Source organism: Coccinella septempunctata, chromosome 7, assembly GCF_907165205.1.
Source record: "Coccinella septempunctata chromosome 7, icCocSept1.1, whole genome shotgun sequence".
Lineage (NCBI taxonomy): Eukaryota > Metazoa > Arthropoda > Insecta > Coleoptera > Coccinellidae > Coccinella > Coccinella septempunctata.
The window spans coordinates 6293252-6313124 of record NC_058195.1 but is presented as its reverse complement, the minus strand read 5'-3'; the positions used below and the strand labels follow the sequence as shown (position 1 = coordinate 6313124).

Genomic DNA, 19873 nt, shown 5'->3' with positions numbered 1-19873 from the left:
TTCGCAGGATATTATTATTTACGTTATTTCCAAAAAGAAATCATCGAAGAATGAAAGAAATCAAAGTTTTCTTGTTTTGTTTAGTTTTTTTACATTTGAGTTGCAATATATTTACTTTCGCTGTAATAGGGGTTTATCATTTAATTTCCTTACCGAATTTCAACTATATAATCACAAATTCTAATTCTTCAAAATTATACACCATCCCAAGTCACCTATTTCATTCGAGAGTTGAGAAATCAATAGATTTCATTTTAAAGCCATAAAATCGAGTTATTGAGTTTTCGTTGGACCACACTGTATATATAGGTAATTGATCTGTATAGTTCAACAAATATTCTCGCAATACAGAGTTCTATCGAAACAAACCCTGAAGAAACGATTTGTGCTGGGATCTAACACCTTCGCATGAAAATTTGAGTGACAGACACATATTTGAAGCTTATTATATATTCTACGAGTTCTGAACCGGCAATTATCTGTATTTATTTCAACCACACTCTTGAATGAAGGCAACAATAAAATCGTAACACACACAAAGATTGCTGAATGAAATCAGTAGCGTATGATTGGAAATATTGCAATCCCATGCAAACATTAATGCAGGTTCAATATTAGGAGTAAGAATAATAAGAGACTGTTGATAGAACTGATATACTTCAAAACAATTATTGTGTAAATACGCAGACGAACAGACAAACATACGAGAATTCCAAAAAACATTGTTTTAAGTTGGAAATATCCGTACAAAACATGCACAATGGTTTTTTGAGAAAATTTTTGATATATTATACAAAAAAAGCTTATAACAACAATTTCACCCTAGTGTAAACATAATCAAGTAAGAAAGTATCAAAAACGCAAGAATAGACAAACCGAAATTTCCTGTCATTTAAATTTTCAAGTTTGTACTCAACCAATACATAAACATAATAAATAATTTGGCAAAATACCATGAAAAATTCAGAGAATTTCAGTCTTTCTGGATGCTCATAAGCCATAACTTTTCTTCACCTTGCATGATACCTAATGATTGATTCATTTTTCATTATGATTCACATTTCAAAGTAAGTAAGAAGAAAATCACCATCACTTAGGAATTCAATTTTTTCGGAGATTCAACTTTGTGTAGCGATCGAAGCTTCTTTTTTGAGTAAGTACTTCCAAGAAGAGTTCTTGAATCATTTTCGTTTGATATAACATGAGGATCATATAAGTATCTATATTTTAGATAGCGGTTCAAGTGTGTTAGATGCCCTCACTCAAATATCACAATTAAATGCCTATAATATCTTTGTTAATTGAATAATCTGATATCTGAATCATAATTCTCGCTTAGAACCTGGACAAAAAGAAGTAACAACTGAAAAGATATAATTTCTTATTATACTCCAATAAAAATCATTACATTTCTACGCCACTGGTCACCCATGAATCGAATGAAAAATGCCGATAAAACATTGGCGTTGGTAACTAACTATTCCAGTGGGTTGAATCCTGAAAAGGACATTTGTCCCGATAGAACTTTCTGGTGTAGGATGAAACTAGATGACGTCACAACATAAGAATATAATTTCATTCCAAATGTACCTACAGTCTACAGTTTATTGATAAATTGATTCACAATTGAAAATTAAAATAATCAATAAGTTCAATGATCGTCTTTCAAAAAAGAAAAAAAATGAAAATATTAACTTTTATTCGAGTTACTATGCTATATTCAATTTGAAGTCCTCGCCAAACACCAGAAACTCAAAAATACTGAAGCACTCATTTCATAAGAAGATAAGCCATCCTGTGATGGTTGTTTCAAAAGCAATAGAAAGTTTGCTGGATATTTCACGCCTCCCAATTCAGAAATTTGACGATTCAAAAAACTTCATTCATGGAATGGGTGATTTAAATGTTTTCTAATTAATTTTTTTCAAATTAATGGAGCCCTTGTTCTGCTCAGCAAAAAGGGCATTCTTATTCCTCCTGTGTTTTGATCAGCATCTGCTAATAATAGTACTGATGAATCTCTCTAATAACCTGTACATTATGGTTGACTACAAAAGAAGTCTCAGGATTAATCATCACAAAAAAAATCCCATAAAATGTATTCGGCGTTCTGACCTCCATGTTGGGAAACCTGTTGCTATAATTATCTCTGAAAATAACAAATTCAAATACGTAGAAACTCGAAAATTCCTGTGTTGACCAATGTAGTTCTTGTTAGCTTAGTAGCCAGGAATATGTAGGTGAAAAAATGACACCCCCATAATGAGAGTTATTTTTAAGGATAGATTTCCGATGAATATGCAACGTTTGACTGATGCAATTTTGCAGGTAAACAATTCGAGTGATAAATTATAAATAATGGAAACTTTATTGTCTTTGGACTGTATCGTAAAAGAATAAATTAGATCCTTTGGTCCTGGCAGCTTTAAGTTGGTTGTTTAAAAACAGAGCAAGGGACACATTTTATTTTTTAAGGAAGTATCATTTTTAGGATGAAAAAAAGTTCATGACATGATTTTATCAGATCTGAAGGACTGAATAATTCATACAAACGCGTTCATCATATAGTTCACGTCAATTTGGACATGAGAAAAATTGCTGCAAAATGGATCCCCAAATGTTTGAATATTGCTTTCGATTTGTGCTCGATTTGAAAACGATGTAGACTTCTTAAACCGAATTTTTACTATGGATGAGACTTGGGTACATTTCTACGATCCAGAAACAAAGCAACAATCTATAGAATGGCGACACTCTGGTTCTCCAAGACCTAAGAAGATTCGTGTCCAAAAATCTGCTGGAAAAGTTCTTGCTTCAGTTTTTTGGGATTGCCATGTAGTAATCATGATTGATTTTTTTGGATAAGGGTGAAACAATAACCAGAGATTACTATTCGACATTGCTGACCACACTACGGGAAAAAATTAAAGAGAAAAGACGTGGAAGGCTATCCAAAGGTGTTTTGTTTTTGCAGGACAACGAGCCTGCATACAAAGCTCATGTTACCATGCAAAAAATTCGTGATTTAGGGTTTGAATTACTAGAACACCAGCCTCATTCACCAGATTTGGCTCCATCCGACTATCATCTCTTTCCTCAACTGAAAAAAAGTTCAAAAGATCGTAAATTTTCTTCCAACGAGGAGGTAATGAAAGCTGTGGAGGTCTAGTTTGCAGAGCAAGAAGAAACATTTTTTTTTGAAAGGTCTAGAGGCGTTGCAGGTTTGCTGTAATAAATGTATCCAATTAAGAGGAGAATATGTTGAGTAATAAAATATTTTGACATTGAAATTTTGTTTGGTTCTATAGTGGGCTAAGAATTTTTCAATATATCCTCGTATACGTCCGAAAATAACTCCAGAAATCATGAACTACTGAAAAATATTCAATTGCTCAATGTCAAGCGAAGCTGAATATTCTAGATATTTATTTTGCCAGAAGTATCATCTGGATTAATCCATCAAACGAAACGCCCCCAGAGTTCTCTGATATATGCAGAATCCTCAGCATGGGCGTTAAATTTGGTTCTCCTCATTGAATCTGCTTCCAAGAGAATGAGCTTGGCTGAGGTGGCAATTAAGAAATCTGTTAAGTATGGCACGTAGGTGAATCTGTGTCTGCCGTGTAATCTTGAATATTTTTGTCATTATGACGTGGGCGCTGATGAATATGAGTCGACCACCGGGAGATTGAAGCCAATGAATTTGTTTGTATGTCTTTCACCATACAAAGAAGAATTTCGACACTCAGAGGAAGCAAAATTATGTTCATATATAATTAGTTTCCTTCGATAGCAATAAATCTCTCACTCATGAATTCCTACCTTAATTCAGTAATCAAAAACTCGAAAAGGAATTTATGAATAAAGTGGCTTCTATCTCAGTACCTATTCTTTTACTGTGTGTTCAGTTTATGAAAGATTCAACATTAACTAGAAACAGAACAGAGATCAAGATATTAGGGGCTGAAGGAGAACCTTCTTCTGATTCAAGATGAAGGAAAGAGCTACTTCTTTAATCTCAAAAATTCTTATCAATGAATTTATTCCCAACAGGCATAGTGGTAGTAAAAGAATCAGAGAAACTCTTTAACCATGGATTTCAACTCAAAGATTCGTATCATTGAATTTATTCTCTACAGGCAGACTGATGATGGTAAGAGTCAGGGAAACTCTTTAACCATGGACTTCAACTCAAAGATTCGTATCATTGAATTTATTCTCAACAGGCAGAGTGGTAGTAAAAGAATCAGAGAAACCCTTTAACCATGGATTTCAACTCAAAGATTCGTATCATTGAATTTATTCTCAACAGGCAGAGTGGTAGTAAGAATCAGAGAAACTCTTCAACCATGGATTTCAACTCAAAGATTCGTATCATTGAATTTATTCTCAACAGGCATACTGATCATAGTAAAAAGTCAGGGAAACTCTTTAACCATGAATTTCAACTCAAAGATTCGTATCATTGAATTTATTCTCAACAGGCAGACTGATGATGGTAAAAGTCAGGGAAACTCTTTAACCATGGATTTCAACTCAAAGATTCGTATCATTGAATTTATTCTCAACAGGCAGACTGATGATGGTAAAAGTCAGGGAAACTCTTTAACCATGGATTTCAACTCAAAGATTCGTATCATTGAATTTATTCTCAACAGGCAGAGTGGTAGTAGGAATAAGAGAAACTCTTTAACCATGGATTTTATCTCAAAGATTCGTATCAATGAAATCATTCTCAACATGAAGACTGATGATAATAGAAATTCGAGAAACTTTTTACGATGTAGCAAACCTGTTAGCTCATCCCATATTTCTTTTCTGATGTTGCTGGCATCAATTTGCAGAAGTATTGAGATAGTTTTCTCTGATATAGTTCTAGAAAAAGAGTTTTTTAGTGCTGTGTGGAATTATCATGAAGAGGAAATGGTGGATTTTACTGTGACTGACCAGTAACGCAGTGGTGCAGTCACTAAAAATTTTTCCATTAGGTCAGTGTTAGATCGAAGGATTCGTAGTGGAGCTTTCAGTGAAATCATGTTGCATAACATCCCCAGAAGCTGAATTTTCAACACAACTATCAATTTAACACGCCTTTGCGTACACCTCCGACGCAATAAAATCTATAACTTATAACAGCTCAAATCCGATTCAGATGAAGTCATTCATATTCCAAGTATAATGAGAAATCTGCAATAACAACCGCTACAATGTGGCCCTCGTTAAGGCACAACAATACTCGTTATGGACAACTATGGATACTCGGTTGTCCCCCAAATCACTGACGTAAGGTGAAAAATAAGCGCATCGGGCCACGGCCGACCCAGACCGGTCCAGACGTATGACTTAACAATCGCTGGTCTTAAAGATACTTTATATGGGCATATGTCAATGTCGAGTGGAGTTAAGGAGAAGTTCTAATTGCAGTACCGACGATCTGCAATTCAGATTGCCGGTATACTGCGTTTTGGGTCGATCAAATCGATGTTGGTATTTGGATCACGATTGAGACGAAGAAAAGATTTGGCAGGACTGGTAGGAGATCGAAAAAACTACCCTTTTCATGATATGAGGGGTTCATAGCTGAAGTGAACCAAGTCCAAGCAGCCTAGTTTTGAGATAAATGGCTTTGAAGTTGTTTATCACCAATTAATTCAAGAGTGACTTCTTTAGATTTTAAACAGTTAGAATGTAAGCATATGCTTACATCTACCTTCTAAGCCATTTATCTCAAAACTAGGCTGCATGGACTTGGTTCATGCTATCATCATTCAGCTATGAACCTCTCATATATCCCACCAATTGATAACTGCCTGAATACCAGGGTATTCCACATCTCTAGGACCTCAACTCCAGCTGTGGATGTCATCTCTAATTCGTTCAATATAGATTAATCAAAATCAGCATTTAAATCTACCAAATCTCAGAAAGCTGCTGGTTTCGACGAAATTCATCTTGTGTTTATCAAGCATTCAGGCAAAAGGGCCTTGTCTCGGTTGTTATCTTTTTATAATAACATTCTAAATTCTGGCAATTTTGCGGCAAAGGCAAAAGTCATAGGAATTTTAGAACGTGGAAGGGATTCTTCTGATCCCAGTATTTATGGACCCATTAGTTTATTGAGCGTTCAGTTCAAAATTTTAGCGACGCTAATACTTTTTAGGATTGAATCGACTTTATAAGACGCTTTCCAAAACTGTCAAGGGGGTTTCAGGAAAAATAGAAATTGTTGTGATCAAGTTCTGAGCCTCACCACTTTCATTGAAGCAGGTTTCAATGATAAACTAAAAACAGGAACAGCATTTGTGGATTTATCTGCAGCGTATGACACAGTATGGAAGGATAGTTTGATTTTCGAACTTTATACACATCTGAGATGTGGAAAGATGGTTTGCTTACTAGAAAACATGTCAGATAAAAGGTTTCGTGTTTTTGTTGATGATAATAGTAGTAATTTCAAAACTTTGAATGGCTGTCTCCCACAAGGATCAGTTTAAGCATCTCTTCTTTTCAATTTATATGTTTGTGACATTCCTACGACTTCTTCTGAAAAATTCATAGACGCTGATGATATTGCTCTCGCATTTCCTCATTCTGATTTTTCATATATACAGGATAATCTATCTACAGATTGAGAAATTTTGAGGAATTACTTTTTCGAGTGGCGTTTGCGTCCTAACCCAAATAAAACCGTGTTCCTATTTGAATAATCATCAAAAATATAGAAAATTGAGCTTAGTTTCCGGTAATTCTTTTCTAGAACATAACTTCAATCCAGAATATCTTGGAATTAAGCTGGATTCCTCGCTGAATTTCAAAGCACATTTGGAAAATTCGCGTCTGAAATTGAAAACTAGGAATAATATCCTGCATAAACTAGCTGGTACTTCATGGGGTGCTGATGCAACTACTCTTCGAACGGCAGCCCTAGCTTCGTTTTTTTCGGCTGCCGAACATTGTTGGCCCGTTTGGGTTAATAGTGCTCATGAGCAAAATATGTATGCACAACTATTAGATCTTCACCTATTCAAAGGTCACCAGTTCTTTCAAACATTGTACCGCCCCATATTCGAAGACAGAGTGCAGTTGTAAATTCTAGGCATAAATTCTACTCCTTTCTCGACTCATTTCCAATTCTGTCCTATATTCCACAAAATACGATTTCCAGACTGCATAAACCCTTATGGTCCAACTCTCTTCTTGATTCGAATGTAAAAGACAAGGGCATTTAGAAGTCTGAATGGAATAGGTGCACTATTTTTTACCAAGAATTAATTAGTTAGTGATCCCTCAAATAGAATTCCTGGTTTTGATCTGTCCAGGAACATATGATGTATTCGGAATCGTATAAGAACAGGTCACGGACGTTGCAACAGAAAGCTTTTCCGATGGAATTCAGTTGAAAGCCCTAGTTGTGAATGGGGGAATCAGAATAAACCATAAATCATCTGGTTAATCATTGTCTTATTTATAATTGGGTTGTGAATTTGAATTTTGGAAGTCAATTTGATATATAGGACTTTATTACCTCATATTTTTCTCCTTTTGAGTTTTTCTCATTCCAGATAAAATTTTCTGGTGACTTGGGGAAGACTTGCTGGATTTTCTTTTTCTTTCAGGTTTCAGGAAAGGATCAATATTTGCAGTGTGAGACGCCCTTCAATATGAAATATTTCAGCTCATATTGTACACAGTTTCACCTTTTACAATTCACTCCACTCACGGGGAGAAAGGGTTTTTTTACTGGGGTTTATCCCTAAGCTCTTGTATCATACGCAAAATTGTATAATTGTATTTTTATTGTTTGATGTTAAAAATTTGACGCAACTTTCTATATCTGAATTTGTCTCCTTCCCTCTCGACATCATTCATCATGAAAAGGAATCTGAAAAAACTCCAAACGGAACGTTAAACACAAGTTAGCATTATGTGTTGAATAGTAATGAACCACATTGCATTTCACTATAAAATCCGACTCCAATCGAAGGCTATCGGGACCGATTCCAATAAATCTCGAAATCTCCTTGCATCTGGACCACAAATTGTCAATATCTTATTAATCATCGGCCTCAGCATGAATTAATGGAGAAATAGACATTTGTAGGCAGATAGCGGATGTCGTGGCAAGAGAAAATTGTCCAAGGTTCCTTTCCAACCCCCGCAAAATCGAGTAAGCCAGGACATCTGTAACGGCACTTTCCCAAAGTGGAATTAAGTGAGGTTGGTGAGGTGTCCACGAATAGAATGTGAAGTCATACGCGCTCTGCTCGATGTGGTTGAGGGTCAAGACCAAACGTTGCTGAATATGGAGGATTTGAATGATTTATTTACTTGGATGGGATGATTGGTGGACCTATTTGGAAGCATGTATTTTCGAGGTTGTCGGTGGTGAATTGGTCGACTACTTTTTGTACCTGTTCATATTGAAATAAGATCATAATTGCATATTGGATACCTTTCCTTTTAAGAAAAATTTCAGAGTTTTGGTCGAAAAAAGGCCTACCGTTCAATGAAACACAAAATATGTATATCATATCCATTATCCAGATATATTTCAACTGCCTGCAAGTGGTCCAATGTCCTTTGGGTATTGAAAAAAAAAGGTTGGCGTGAGTCATATAGTGGCAATACGAAAAACAGGTCCGGATCTAAGAGTAGCGTAAACTAGTACACACACCCCGATCGCAAATTTCAGGGGGCTCAAACTCATAATATATTAAGACTACTTCTTCTTGGGAAATATTAACATTTTAGAGCTTCAGATTTCTCGTCATTGCTTTCCGCATTTTTAGTTTCCTTATGAAAATGAGTTCATCCAAATGCCAAAGTATAGCCTATTAACCTGAGCCTGTCCTGAACATATTCCATTTGATATGCTACAAGTTTTAACACCAACTGTTGATTTTTCAAAAGTTGTGTGTAGGATTTCAAGCGAATCAGTTTTATTAAGTAATAATAGTCATTAGAAATCCAGAAGCGATGAAGTACAAATTTAGGTATTTCATTTCATTATTCCAATTCCAAAAGTCACGGTTTTCAATATTATGTTTCGAACAAAAGCCGCTGATTAAAAGGTACTGCGAGTGTAAATGAATAGAATTTAAAAAAATTTGCATTAATTTTCAGAGCCGATGAGGATATTTATGTTGTCAACTTCATCAAGGACAAATTGGTCCACTGATGCTAGATGAATCATGCCAGAGAAATGATCGCATATTATTTGTTCATGTGAAATTAAACTACAAGGGACACTTTTTCAACAATATCAATTATATCATTTTTGTTGACCATTTCAACTCTGTAACAGAACAATTTCAATTTCGACATTTGAGGTGAATTATCATCAATGCATGAATCTTAAGATTCAAAATATGTGAATTCAAACTAGAAATACAACCTTTATGCCTTCAATTCTCACAAAAAGCTGTTGATACCTAACACTACGAACAAGGAATATAAATTTGTATATACACAAATGAATAAATATAGTTAACATTAATTGGCCTTCCTGAATCTCTATTCCCTTAAACTTATTCTGTACGGAGTTATCTTATAGATTTTTTGTCTAAGCTAATAATATATTTACAAAACAACAAACAACCTACCTATCGCGCTTAAGAATTTCGCCACCAGGTGGCTCAACGTGGATGGTCAATTGTCAATGGGAGCTGAGTCCATCTACTCATTTCATCAAAACCACAGGACAATTAATTGAGTTCTATGAAATGTCAAATTATTCTATGAAATAACCTTAGAAAATGTTGATCAAAAACCTGTTAAAATGCCGAAATATTTCAATTTCACAATGTCGAAAAAAGAGTACAAACAGGAACATATTAAATCTGAGAGAAAGGGGGATGTTTCATGACCTATTTCCGGATAATTCAGCGTAGGACCAGGCTAACTGATTCAAGAATTTCGTTTGTACATTCATCTTTCCTTGCAGGAATTCAGTAGTTGATCTTTTGAATGCTTCACCTCAATGTGTTTATGGGGGATTCGATCCTACTGCAGACAGTTTACATGTCGGAAATTTACTTATACTCACCAATTTGATACATTGGCAAAGAGGTGGTCATCAAGTTATAGCATTGGTATGCATCGGTGTACAACTTAGATTACTGGAAAGGCATAGTTAGAAAATGATTCCATAGAGTTGTAATTCATCATATTGGAGCTTCTTGAATGTTGTAATAATAGCTGTATTGTAGGGATTCAATTTTCACTTGATTCGTCATCAATTATATTACGTTATAGGTTGGTGGTGCTACAGCAAAAATTGGGGATCCTAGTGGAAGGACAACGGAAAGAGATCCTCTAACAACAAAATTTGTAGATGATAATGTAGAAGGTATTCACAAAAATATCAAAACAATTTTTGAAAATCATGAGAAACATTTCTGGAACGAAGAAACTAAGAAATTGTTGCCAGTAAAGTAAGCTAATTCATCCACAACCTATTTGTATTAGGAAGATTCTTTTGTTAACATTGAATTCTATTTCAGAATATTAAATAATGAAAATTGGTACAAGCAAATTTCTGCTGTGGACTTGATTGGAGGTGCAGGAAGACATTTGAGGATGGGGACATTGATATCTAGGACAAGTGTTCAAACAAGACTTAAATCATCCGAAGGAATGAGCTTTACAGAGTTCAGTTACCAACTCTTTCAAGCATACGATTGGTTATATTTATTTCAGAAACACAATTGTAAATTCCAAGTGAGTAAAATTATATAATCTTTGAAGTTTAGAATTGATTGAAGCTATTTATTTTCTTATTCTTATTATTATAAAGGTAGGAGGAAGTGATCAAATGGGAAACATGATGTCAGGGCATGAATTGATTAGTAAAGTCTGCAAACAGCCTGTATTTGGTAAGTGGTGCCATTTACTGATGACATGTATGGTATGTAAATAGTATCTGTCTTGTAGGATTAACTCTACCCATCATAACAACCGAGATGGGTGACAAATTCGGCAAATCAGCTGGAAACGCCGTTTGGTTATCCCCACAAAAAACATCCCCATTTACTTTCTATCAATTCTGGATGAGACAAACTGATGCCGAAGTAGAGAAAATGCTACTACTTTTCAGCTTTCTATCAGTGGGTGAGATAAAGGACCTGATGAGACAGCATCACGAAAAACCTGAACTCAGAAAACCACAGAAGATCTTGGCTGATCAGGTTACCCTTCTGGTACATGGAGAAGAAGGTAAATTTTTTTTAATAGTGTTTCATGGAATGTAGTAATTCAAATTGTTTTCAGGTTTAAACTCGGCACGACTGACTACAAAAGCATTATATCAAGGAAGTGTTGCGGCACTGGGGAACTTGAAAGCTGAGCAAATTGCAGAAATATTCCAGGGTGCAACAATAGTCGAGTTATTGCCGGAACCAGGGCAGAGTATTTTGGATTTGGCTATGAAAGTACAATGTTTCCCGAGAATTGGTAAATATATTTATTCACAATCAATGCATGAGTTGATTAAGCTTTAAAATCATCAAAAATCACTTGTGATTTATGAGCCATGACCTGCAAAATCCATATGTATTTTTTTTTCAGAGGATGCAGTTAGAATTATATCAGCTGGAGGCTTCTATATCAATCAACAGAAGGCAAATAATCCCAACGAAATACTGAACAATAATGTACATAGATTATCTAACAATGTATCCTTGCTTAGGGTGGGAAAGAAAAATTATTATGTTGTGAAATGGATTTGAATATAAAGTGATATTTCTGAAAAAAAAAGTTTCAGTGTTTCTTTAAATTCCTTCCAGTACAGCCAAAAATGATTAAACATTTCAAATTTGCAGTGATTATTTCACATTTTGTCCTTAGTGTTCAAACGATAAATCCAATACATTTAAAGGACCATAACACATGATAGTAACAAATTTATTGGCAATCGCTAACAGAACAAAAATACTTAATGATTAAAAAAAAACTCTTCGAACTTCGTAGCCAAAAAAGTAATATTTTAGTTGGAGTTATTATTTTGAATTAAGTTTATAATAATTCCAGCGCATACACGTAAGTGATCACTGTGTATCTTAGTTAGACATGTCATATCACTAATTATAGATCCTATGTCTAAAATATATTTATAATTCGTTAAATGCAAGCAAGTTATTAAAATAACGACAGGTAAGTAAAGTCTACACCCCATTAAAAATTTCAAAACTAAAAATGATTCCTCATTTTGGCTGTATATACTCTTCAGTTCAGCAAACCAAGTTTTTCGACAGAGGTACATTAGTTGAACTATTTCTAGGCATAGTGGTCGGACATTCGCTTTCAGTCTAGTTTCCCTCACATGTAATTCAATTATAGTATTGATGTCATCTACTATGGTAGACATTGGTAATGAACCGTCTAGAGTTCTCAGTATTTCAATTTCTGCAGCTACAACTTCTTTGAAATTATACTGTACATTTGTTATTCTCTGGAGAAACTTAACAATATATTTAGCCTTCAAATCGATTTGTTCTCCTGTGTATTTGCTACTTATGAAAATACTCGTTGCAAGTATGAGAATCTCATCATATGTTTTATCTTTTCGTCTAATATATTCCTCTAGCACCTCAATGGAAGTAACAAAAACATGGACGTCTTGCTTGAAAGTATCACAAGCTATTTTTAAAACTTTTACTACTTCTTCCTCTAAGATTGGTTCTTTGTACTGTTGTAACTGCTTTGTCATATCATCGAGCCATGACTGTAGTAATTCAGCGTCATTATCAGTTAATGAAGACATATTGGAAATGGTTTTCGAAATTATTAGGGATAAAAATAAAATAAATCTAGAATCATGTGAAAATTCGAATATTTGTTCAGATCACTGACTTGCGCAAAACCACAGAAACATTTTTAAATCACAGTGGCGTATCTAGGGTTAGGAAGGGACGAAAAACACTGATTCCTAATAAATAAAGCGAACAACATTCTGTACATAAACGAACAATCAAATAATTTTTAAATTTTGCTTATTACGAATTTAATCATTATAATCTCTTAATCGTTGTGAAAGAATGAAATTGGTCAGGAATGAAAATTTTAATGAGTCTTTCAAAAGTTTTAGAACTGTAATCGAAATCGAACATGTTGCGTTATGGTTTCCATGTAGGTACCATTCCTAATCATCACTGATTATCATTATTTTTACAAAAAAAAAGTCATATGTCTGCATCCTCAGTTATTTCTTCATTCATAGCAGCCAGTCTTCCAGTTGAGTTACCTTCGAATAATTGTGCACTTATAATACAAAGAAAATGGTGAGTTTTTTTTTAAGAATTTCTGCTACATAAATCTACACATAATTTTTTAATTTTCTTATATCTATTATTGATATAAATCGTTCTATTTCAAACAATTCAAAATTAGGAGATCTTTTTTTTTCTCAATGCCTCGCTTCTGTCTATTATAATGAGGGAATATTTCGAAGAACAGATAGGGATACGATTCGAAGTTTTATAAATTCGTATATTAACATTCAGAAAATTAATTAATTTAAAATATTTCAATCGATTTCATTTCTGGATGATCAGAGGAATCTAGAAATCAGTTCAGGAACAGAATGACCTTTCGGAAAACCAGTTACAGGAGGATATTTGAGGAATCTTAGGCTGAGAAACTATGTTAAAAATATAGGGTGTACCTTATAGCTATATAACACAACAATGCTTAAAAAAATTATATTTAAGACCAACAAAGACAACTTTTTGACAAGGAATCCCCTTTAATTCATTCTATTCCTATTCAATTACACCCTGTATAGCTGTAACTATATTTTTGATGAGCTAGACTCCTGAAAATCGAAATATTGTTTCAATGATACTGCATGTGTTAATTCAATCTTTTTCTTACTTTCAGAGTGGTCTCTACCTACACAGCCCACAGCAGCCCTGCTACAAAGACTGCTGCCCACTAAGCCCTTGCGGCAACAAAGGTGAACACGTTTTCATCAGGGGAAAACCAATTTTGGCTTGCGTCCACTCGTCAGAACCCCAATTGGTATGTTCGGTATCGCCAAAACTGCTTCCACCCACCAATACAACAGTGGTGATGTACCAAAAATCTCCGACCAAAGTTTCGCACGACGAGGACTGCTTCAGGAGGGGCTCCAGCTTGCCCTGTCCTTTCGGTCGTTGCGACCAGAAATACGACGACCTATTCGGGCACTTTTTCAAGAAGCACGATTTCATAAGGGCCGGCTTGGACGTCCCCCTGTTCTACAGGCTCAAAAACATCACCCGTGACTTGTTCATCGTGTACGAGGCCCGAAACGATGTGTTTTTCGTCGGGAACATCGAAGACTCTTATCAGAAGACCGTTTTCTTCGAGATGTACGTCATTTATAACTACAAGAAGTCTTGCTGTGGACACCCCAAATTCGTTTTTACGATTCCAGGCGTCGTTCACAATTCCTCGATACAATTGTACAGGAATAAATACTCGGTGGGAAAAAGTGCCAGGAGGGTTGAGATCCTGAAGGATAAACTCAAGAAATCATCTGGTTCCAAAATGTTCTACGACCTTGAAATTATCGTTAGGCAGCTGCCCAAATATTAGTGATATTTTTTATATTTGTCGACATTTTGTATTATTGGTTTGTGACTTTTGGTTTATATGTTCAGAGTTGATATGGAGCGCCGAATTGTACAAAATACTTATTCTATAATTCTATTAATTGTTTAGCGTTTTCACTTTGAACTTTTGTGATGTCTTTATATGTTTCGATTGATCTAAATTCTACTACCTCAAGTTGTTTTTAATTGTATGTTTTCTACTAATTATCATCCCCATTCAGAGTTTGGGGTTGCAAAAAAATGTGAATTGATTTTATATTTTATATTATGTAGACTGATAAATTGAATAAACATGTGTTTACTTGAAACTATTCCCTTTAATCTTACCATAATACCATAAAGCAACTGGCCAGAGGCAATAAAGTGACTCTATCATGGGTACCAGGGCATTGTGGTGTTGAAGGAAATGAAAAAGCCGATGAACTTACAAAAATAACATCAAGGTTAACACCTGTTGGACCTGAGCCTTTCTGTGGGCTTGGAAAATACCAATATGAGGCAGCGGTCCAACAATGGGAGTTGAACAACAGAATAACCCTCTGGAGAAACACTCATGGACTTATTCAGTCGGAGAAATTGATGATTTCACCGACCTACACCAGAAAACAGCTGAAGCTGTCACGAGCTGAGCTTCGGGTGATGGTGGGACTGCTGCCAGGGCACTGTCGATACAAATATCATTTGTAACGTATGAGAAAGTCGGCAGATGAGATTTGTATGCTCTGTGAATCAGAAGCAGAAACAGCTGAATACATAGTATGCAAGTGTTCAGAGCTGGCTGGCCTAAGAACCATTTTTATGGGGAAACCAGTCCTGGGTACTCACGAAGTAACGGCCAAGGCTCTTAAGGATGTTGTCGGTTTTATCAACATCATTGACGACCTCCTCGGGTTCTTATGAATGAGTATTGTAAAGAACAAAAGATCTACATGGTCGCAGTTCCCGAAATAAGGAAGGCCAAGCCACAACAACCCCGGTACAAATAATAATACTAATAATAGTTGCTTAGTGTCGCCAATCGAAATTGAGATGATTCACACGGACATTGTTGTCACATCCATTTTCATTACAAATAGATTAGGAAGTGAGTTTCACTGCCTTAGTGTCGCCCTAGACAGAGAAGTATCGAATATGTATCCATGCAAAGATTATATGAAAGATTCATTAATCAGCAACTACAACGAGCTAGATAAACAAAAGGCGGTACGAGAATCAAAACATTCAAAGCCTCTTTGATCAAAATGGCCAACTGAAATCTTACATAATTTCAAATGCTTCTTCTGCAAATGGCCCTCGATTGGGGAATTCTCCTTAATTTGGGTTATCACTATATGCTAGTTTAAACTGAATAATTATGAGTTTCATTCATGAATTTTTCAAATGCACCGCGGAAACTATTCAAAATCATCCTTCAAATATGGGGATTTAAAATTTAAATCGCTTTGTGCGGAGTTTACGATTTGGCAACAGAGCATACAAGACAATGAAAAGAACAATGTCCGATCAGCTTGTTTATAAAATAACAGCTGTTGATCTACAGGCGCGTACTTACTGGCGAGCCCTAACTGCAACCGGCCATAAAAATCCTATAAAATTACACGACCTTCGTCGCTGACTTCATAGACAGCCAGGATAATGCATTTGTTGTCCCTTATTATCAAGGCATATTTCAGTCGATGTTGCCAGCTTATGCAATTCTCACAAAACGCTTCAAACTTTAAATACCCATTTTTATTTTTCATTTTTAAGTGCTTGAAATATTTTTTTTGAGAAACGATTGAAATGGTTATTTCGAAATGTTACTTTTCAAAGATATTTCATAAAAAATACATCATTTTCGTCAGAAGGAGTATTCCCTATTAATATTTCAACCAGTCTTAGGGTCTTAGAAACACAGATGGCGCTGACATCTTTAGTCGCTTCGTTTCGCATCTTTCCACTCTATAATTCATGTTCCAAGCAGTTGACTAAAAATTTTTCTCTAAATGGAGACAGTCAGTTTCTCATTGAAAATATTCCTGCGTCTGTCGTTCAGCTTTGAATTTTCGCCGCATACGAAGAAGAAAAACCACGATTTATGTGTAGGTAAAAGATATTCAAATAAAAAGAGTAGGTTTCAAAAATCTAATTTATTAAAATTGAAAATATACTTTTACACAAGTCAGTACCCAATTTCCTCCCTCTAATGCAATGTTATGAGTTCGTGGCAGCTCTAATGATTGCTGTAATCAGATCCGGATCTTCTTGCTGATTCCCTAACCACCACATACAAAGAGAATTCTCATAACTGAAGCTGCTCCTTGTGTGATGTAACGGATCCATAGTGTGATGCTGACCGGAAGATGTCGCTAGTATGGGTTTAGTTGGATGCAAGCTAACCCCATTACAACAGTCAGTATGTAAAGGCATCTGGAACATTGAACAATAATTAACACATGGAAATACTTCAAGGGGACGATACGTTTACCAACAGTTGGATAACCATTGTTCCTAAGGCTCTCGATTTTTACAATTTCTTTCGCAATTATTACTTGCGAAATATAATAGGTCACACAAAGGAAAAACAAGATAAAAATAAACTCAACATTAACAACTTCAGTAGACAAAAAATTATTGTATGAATACATATCAAAACAATATGAAACTCTGAAAACGGAATAACAATATCTGCCTCACTTGAACTCAACAAAATAGTAGTGGTAAATTCACAAAAATCATTCAAGAGAGTTCACAAGTTCTTCATTTCGGGTGACTTTATGTGGCCTATCATATTTCGACAAGTAACGTCTTTTTTAAATAAAAATGAAGTGGCTAAATAATCAAGAGTCGTCCCACATTTCAAAGGAAAGCTACAGTTGGATAATTCGGATGATTGTAACACCGAATTCCTGTAAATATCAGTCACTCAGTTAAAGTGCATTTAAGAAAGAACGTTTATGTACTTATGATATTTTAACAGACACCCAGATGGTAGAGGATCCACTATTGTAATTATTATTAATTGTTTATATTCAGTTGCTCTCTAAGGGATGTATAGTTGTGGTGCTGTAGAAATTGAGTTATGAAATACATTGATCTGAAATATCTCTCGTCAACTTACGTCTCATGTTACACCTTTTAAATTTGTTGGTAACTGTAAGTGCATTAAAACCTAGAACGTTGTGAAAAAAACGGTACTTTCATGGAAAAGTAACAAATCCCACAACAATAGAATATCTACGATAACAAATGTATATTTGATGATAAAATCTTACTCAAAGTTAAATGAATGAAGGTTAGCACAGCAACATGCAGATATAGAAAAGATTTCTTGATAACAAATATTTAGTGATTTTAACCTCATGTTTCATGTCAAATCTAAGAACACCACCAAGAGAATAATGTTAAAAAAATTAAGAAAACTATTCCGAGTGGCCTCCTTTCATTCAACCATTAAGCATCACAAAAATTTTTTAAGACTTCTTCAGGATAAAATTATGAAAAAAATTAAATCTCCATCGTTGCAACATCATATCGTTGTTCCTGTGATCTAATATAGAAATTTCCCAGTTTCTGGTGCTGGTAGAATCTTCCAAACGTAACTAAACACGAAAAAATAATCATAAATAAAAATTCACCACAAACCTGATAATTTTCCTGTGGAGTAACATTTTGTGATATGTCCCATGCTAAAACTTTACCATCAGTGCCTCCAGATACCAAGTATCTGCCGCATCTAGATATATCAAGGGCAATTTTTTGATTCGTATTTACTTCCCTACCCACACAAAAGAGGGGACGACCAGGTACCTAAAAATGAAATGATGACAGAACATTTTATTTATATTTTCAGATAAAACCAGAAAAATTTCTGAATTCTGAATCTTACCCTCAAGTCCCAACAAATTATTTCTTTATCCTTTCTGGCCCCACTGAACAATTTGTAGCCATCTAATGAGAAAGCCATTGTGGTAATACCACCTTTATGACCCTGCAGTTTGCATAGGTGTCTGAATGTGCCGTCACTTTGAGAAACTAATTCTATAGTGTTCTTCCAAGAACCTAAAGAATAGGCGAGAAAATAGCTTAATAGGCAACATTATCAAAATAGTACTGCAACTCACCTATGGCTACAACTCCTGGCTGTGCTTCACTAGCTACTATACAAGAAGCCGGATGAGTAACATCGTAAGCCAGATACTCCCTTCCGGGTCGACTTGTTGGGAATATTTTAACTGATTTTTTGGAACCACAAAAAATACTTTGTCCATCTGCAGAAAAACAAACACTTAATGCAGGATCTATTTCGTCAACTGAATTGTAACCCCTATAAGAACATCTCAATGTTCCTGTGAAGGCATCCCAAAGATGTACAGGTCCTTCATGTCCACTCGATAGCCAGCTGGAAACAAAGAGTAATATCCAAATATTCAAACTGATATTCGACATTTTTCATCATAAGTCATTTTTGAAGAAGGCAGTTTTATTTAATCATGGCTACAAGAAATCTTACAGAAATCCAGTGAATATACAATGATAACTTCTTCTGTAATACCGTTAGTTTTGAGCTAAGACCTACCAACACGTTGCAGGTGAAGAACTGTTCATCCCAGGGTACCAGCATACATCATATATTAAGCCTTGTTCCGGAACACTAACCGCTGGAGTTAAAGGTGTTATCGGTCTACTAGTCAACATCACATCCGCGGTATATAAGTCATTTGGTAATTCACAAATATGCATCCCAGCGCCCCTCACCACTGTCAGAAGGCAGGTGCCATCCGGTGACCAATAGCACCCTTTCAAATAATGTTGATCATCATAATTCGGCCAAACTATCCGTCCCAATTCAAGTGCTGATTTCTCGAAATTAAAAGAAACATAATTCTGGGTGGGCATGTCATAAACAACCCCCGGCACATATTCGCCCTCTGCCATATTAGTGGATTTCACAACAGTTAACTATTTAACAGATAACCTATAAGAGAAAACCAGAGTTTAACTACATCAATTATGAAACCGTCCAATTTTTTTCACGTAATGTTTGTCCCGTGCACTTTCAACAAAAATATATCAAATAGGAAACTAATTATCAATAGTTTTGTATTGGAAATTACTGCGTTTTTAAAGTTCTGCAGGAAACAGTCGAATATGTCAAATCATAGAATGACACTTACCAAGCGTGTCAAAACTGTCAATGTCAAGGGATCAATTTTTACGTTCAGTAAATTCAAGAAAAAGAAGCTACTATACATTATAATAATACAAATAATCAGTGTTAATCAATTAATAATCAATTAATC

The 19873-nt window shown here is 35.1% G+C and overlaps 4 protein-coding genes across 5 annotated transcripts; 2 read left to right on the top strand and 2 right to left on the bottom strand.

Annotated features, from left to right (window-relative positions):
• The first annotated feature begins 9737 nt into the window (after positions 1 to 9737).
• Positions 9738 to 11762, top strand: LOC123316785 (tyrosine--tRNA ligase, mitochondrial). Its single transcript, XM_044903010.1, has 8 exons — positions 9738 to 9886; positions 9944 to 10091; positions 10255 to 10433; positions 10503 to 10719; positions 10796 to 10874; positions 10933 to 11214; positions 11269 to 11451; positions 11566 to 11762. The coding sequence occupies exons 1-8, from the start codon at positions 9756 to 9758 to the stop codon at positions 11724 to 11726; spliced, it is 1380 nt and encodes a 459-aa protein (XP_044758945.1). The 5' UTR covers positions 9738 to 9755; the 3' UTR covers positions 11727 to 11762.
• Positions 11763 to 11938: 176 nt separating this feature from the next.
• Positions 11939 to 12909, bottom strand: LOC123316786. Its single transcript, XM_044903012.1, has one exon. It carries the CDS (start codon positions 12758 to 12760, stop codon positions 11984 to 11986), a length of 777 nt encoding a protein of 258 aa, XP_044758947.1. The 5' UTR covers positions 12761 to 12909; the 3' UTR covers positions 11939 to 11983.
• A 215-nt stretch (positions 12910 to 13124) lies between these two features.
• Positions 13125 to 14899, top strand: LOC123316676. The gene is made up of 2 exons (XM_044902867.1): positions 13125 to 13277; positions 13876 to 14899. The coding sequence occupies exons 1-2, from the start codon at positions 13275 to 13277 to the stop codon at positions 14572 to 14574; spliced, it is 702 nt and encodes a 233-aa protein (XP_044758802.1). The 5' UTR covers positions 13125 to 13274; the 3' UTR covers positions 14575 to 14899.
• A 1806-nt stretch (positions 14900 to 16705) lies between these two features.
• LOC123317214 (telomerase Cajal body protein 1 homolog) lies at positions 16706 to 19747 on the bottom strand. Of its 2 annotated transcripts, XR_006538150.1 has the most exons (6): positions 19150 to 19747; positions 18695 to 18972; positions 18460 to 18632; positions 17692 to 18380; positions 17534 to 17636; positions 17354 to 17479 (listed from the first exon to the last, which is right to left on the bottom strand). XR_006538150.1 is itself a non-coding variant. In XM_044903627.1 (5 exons), the coding sequence occupies exons 1-5, from the start codon at positions 19506 to 19508 to the stop codon at positions 16785 to 16787; spliced, it is 1191 nt and encodes a 396-aa protein (XP_044759562.1). In that variant the 5' UTR covers positions 19509 to 19747; the 3' UTR covers positions 16706 to 16784. The 2 variants fall into 2 exon arrangements, 1 of the variants encoding a protein (XP_044759562.1); XM_044903627.1 differs by lacking the exons at positions 17354 to 17479; positions 17534 to 17636 and adding an exon at positions 16706 to 17000 and having other exon boundaries at positions 18216 to 18380.
• Positions 19748 to 19873: the final 126 nt, after the last annotated feature.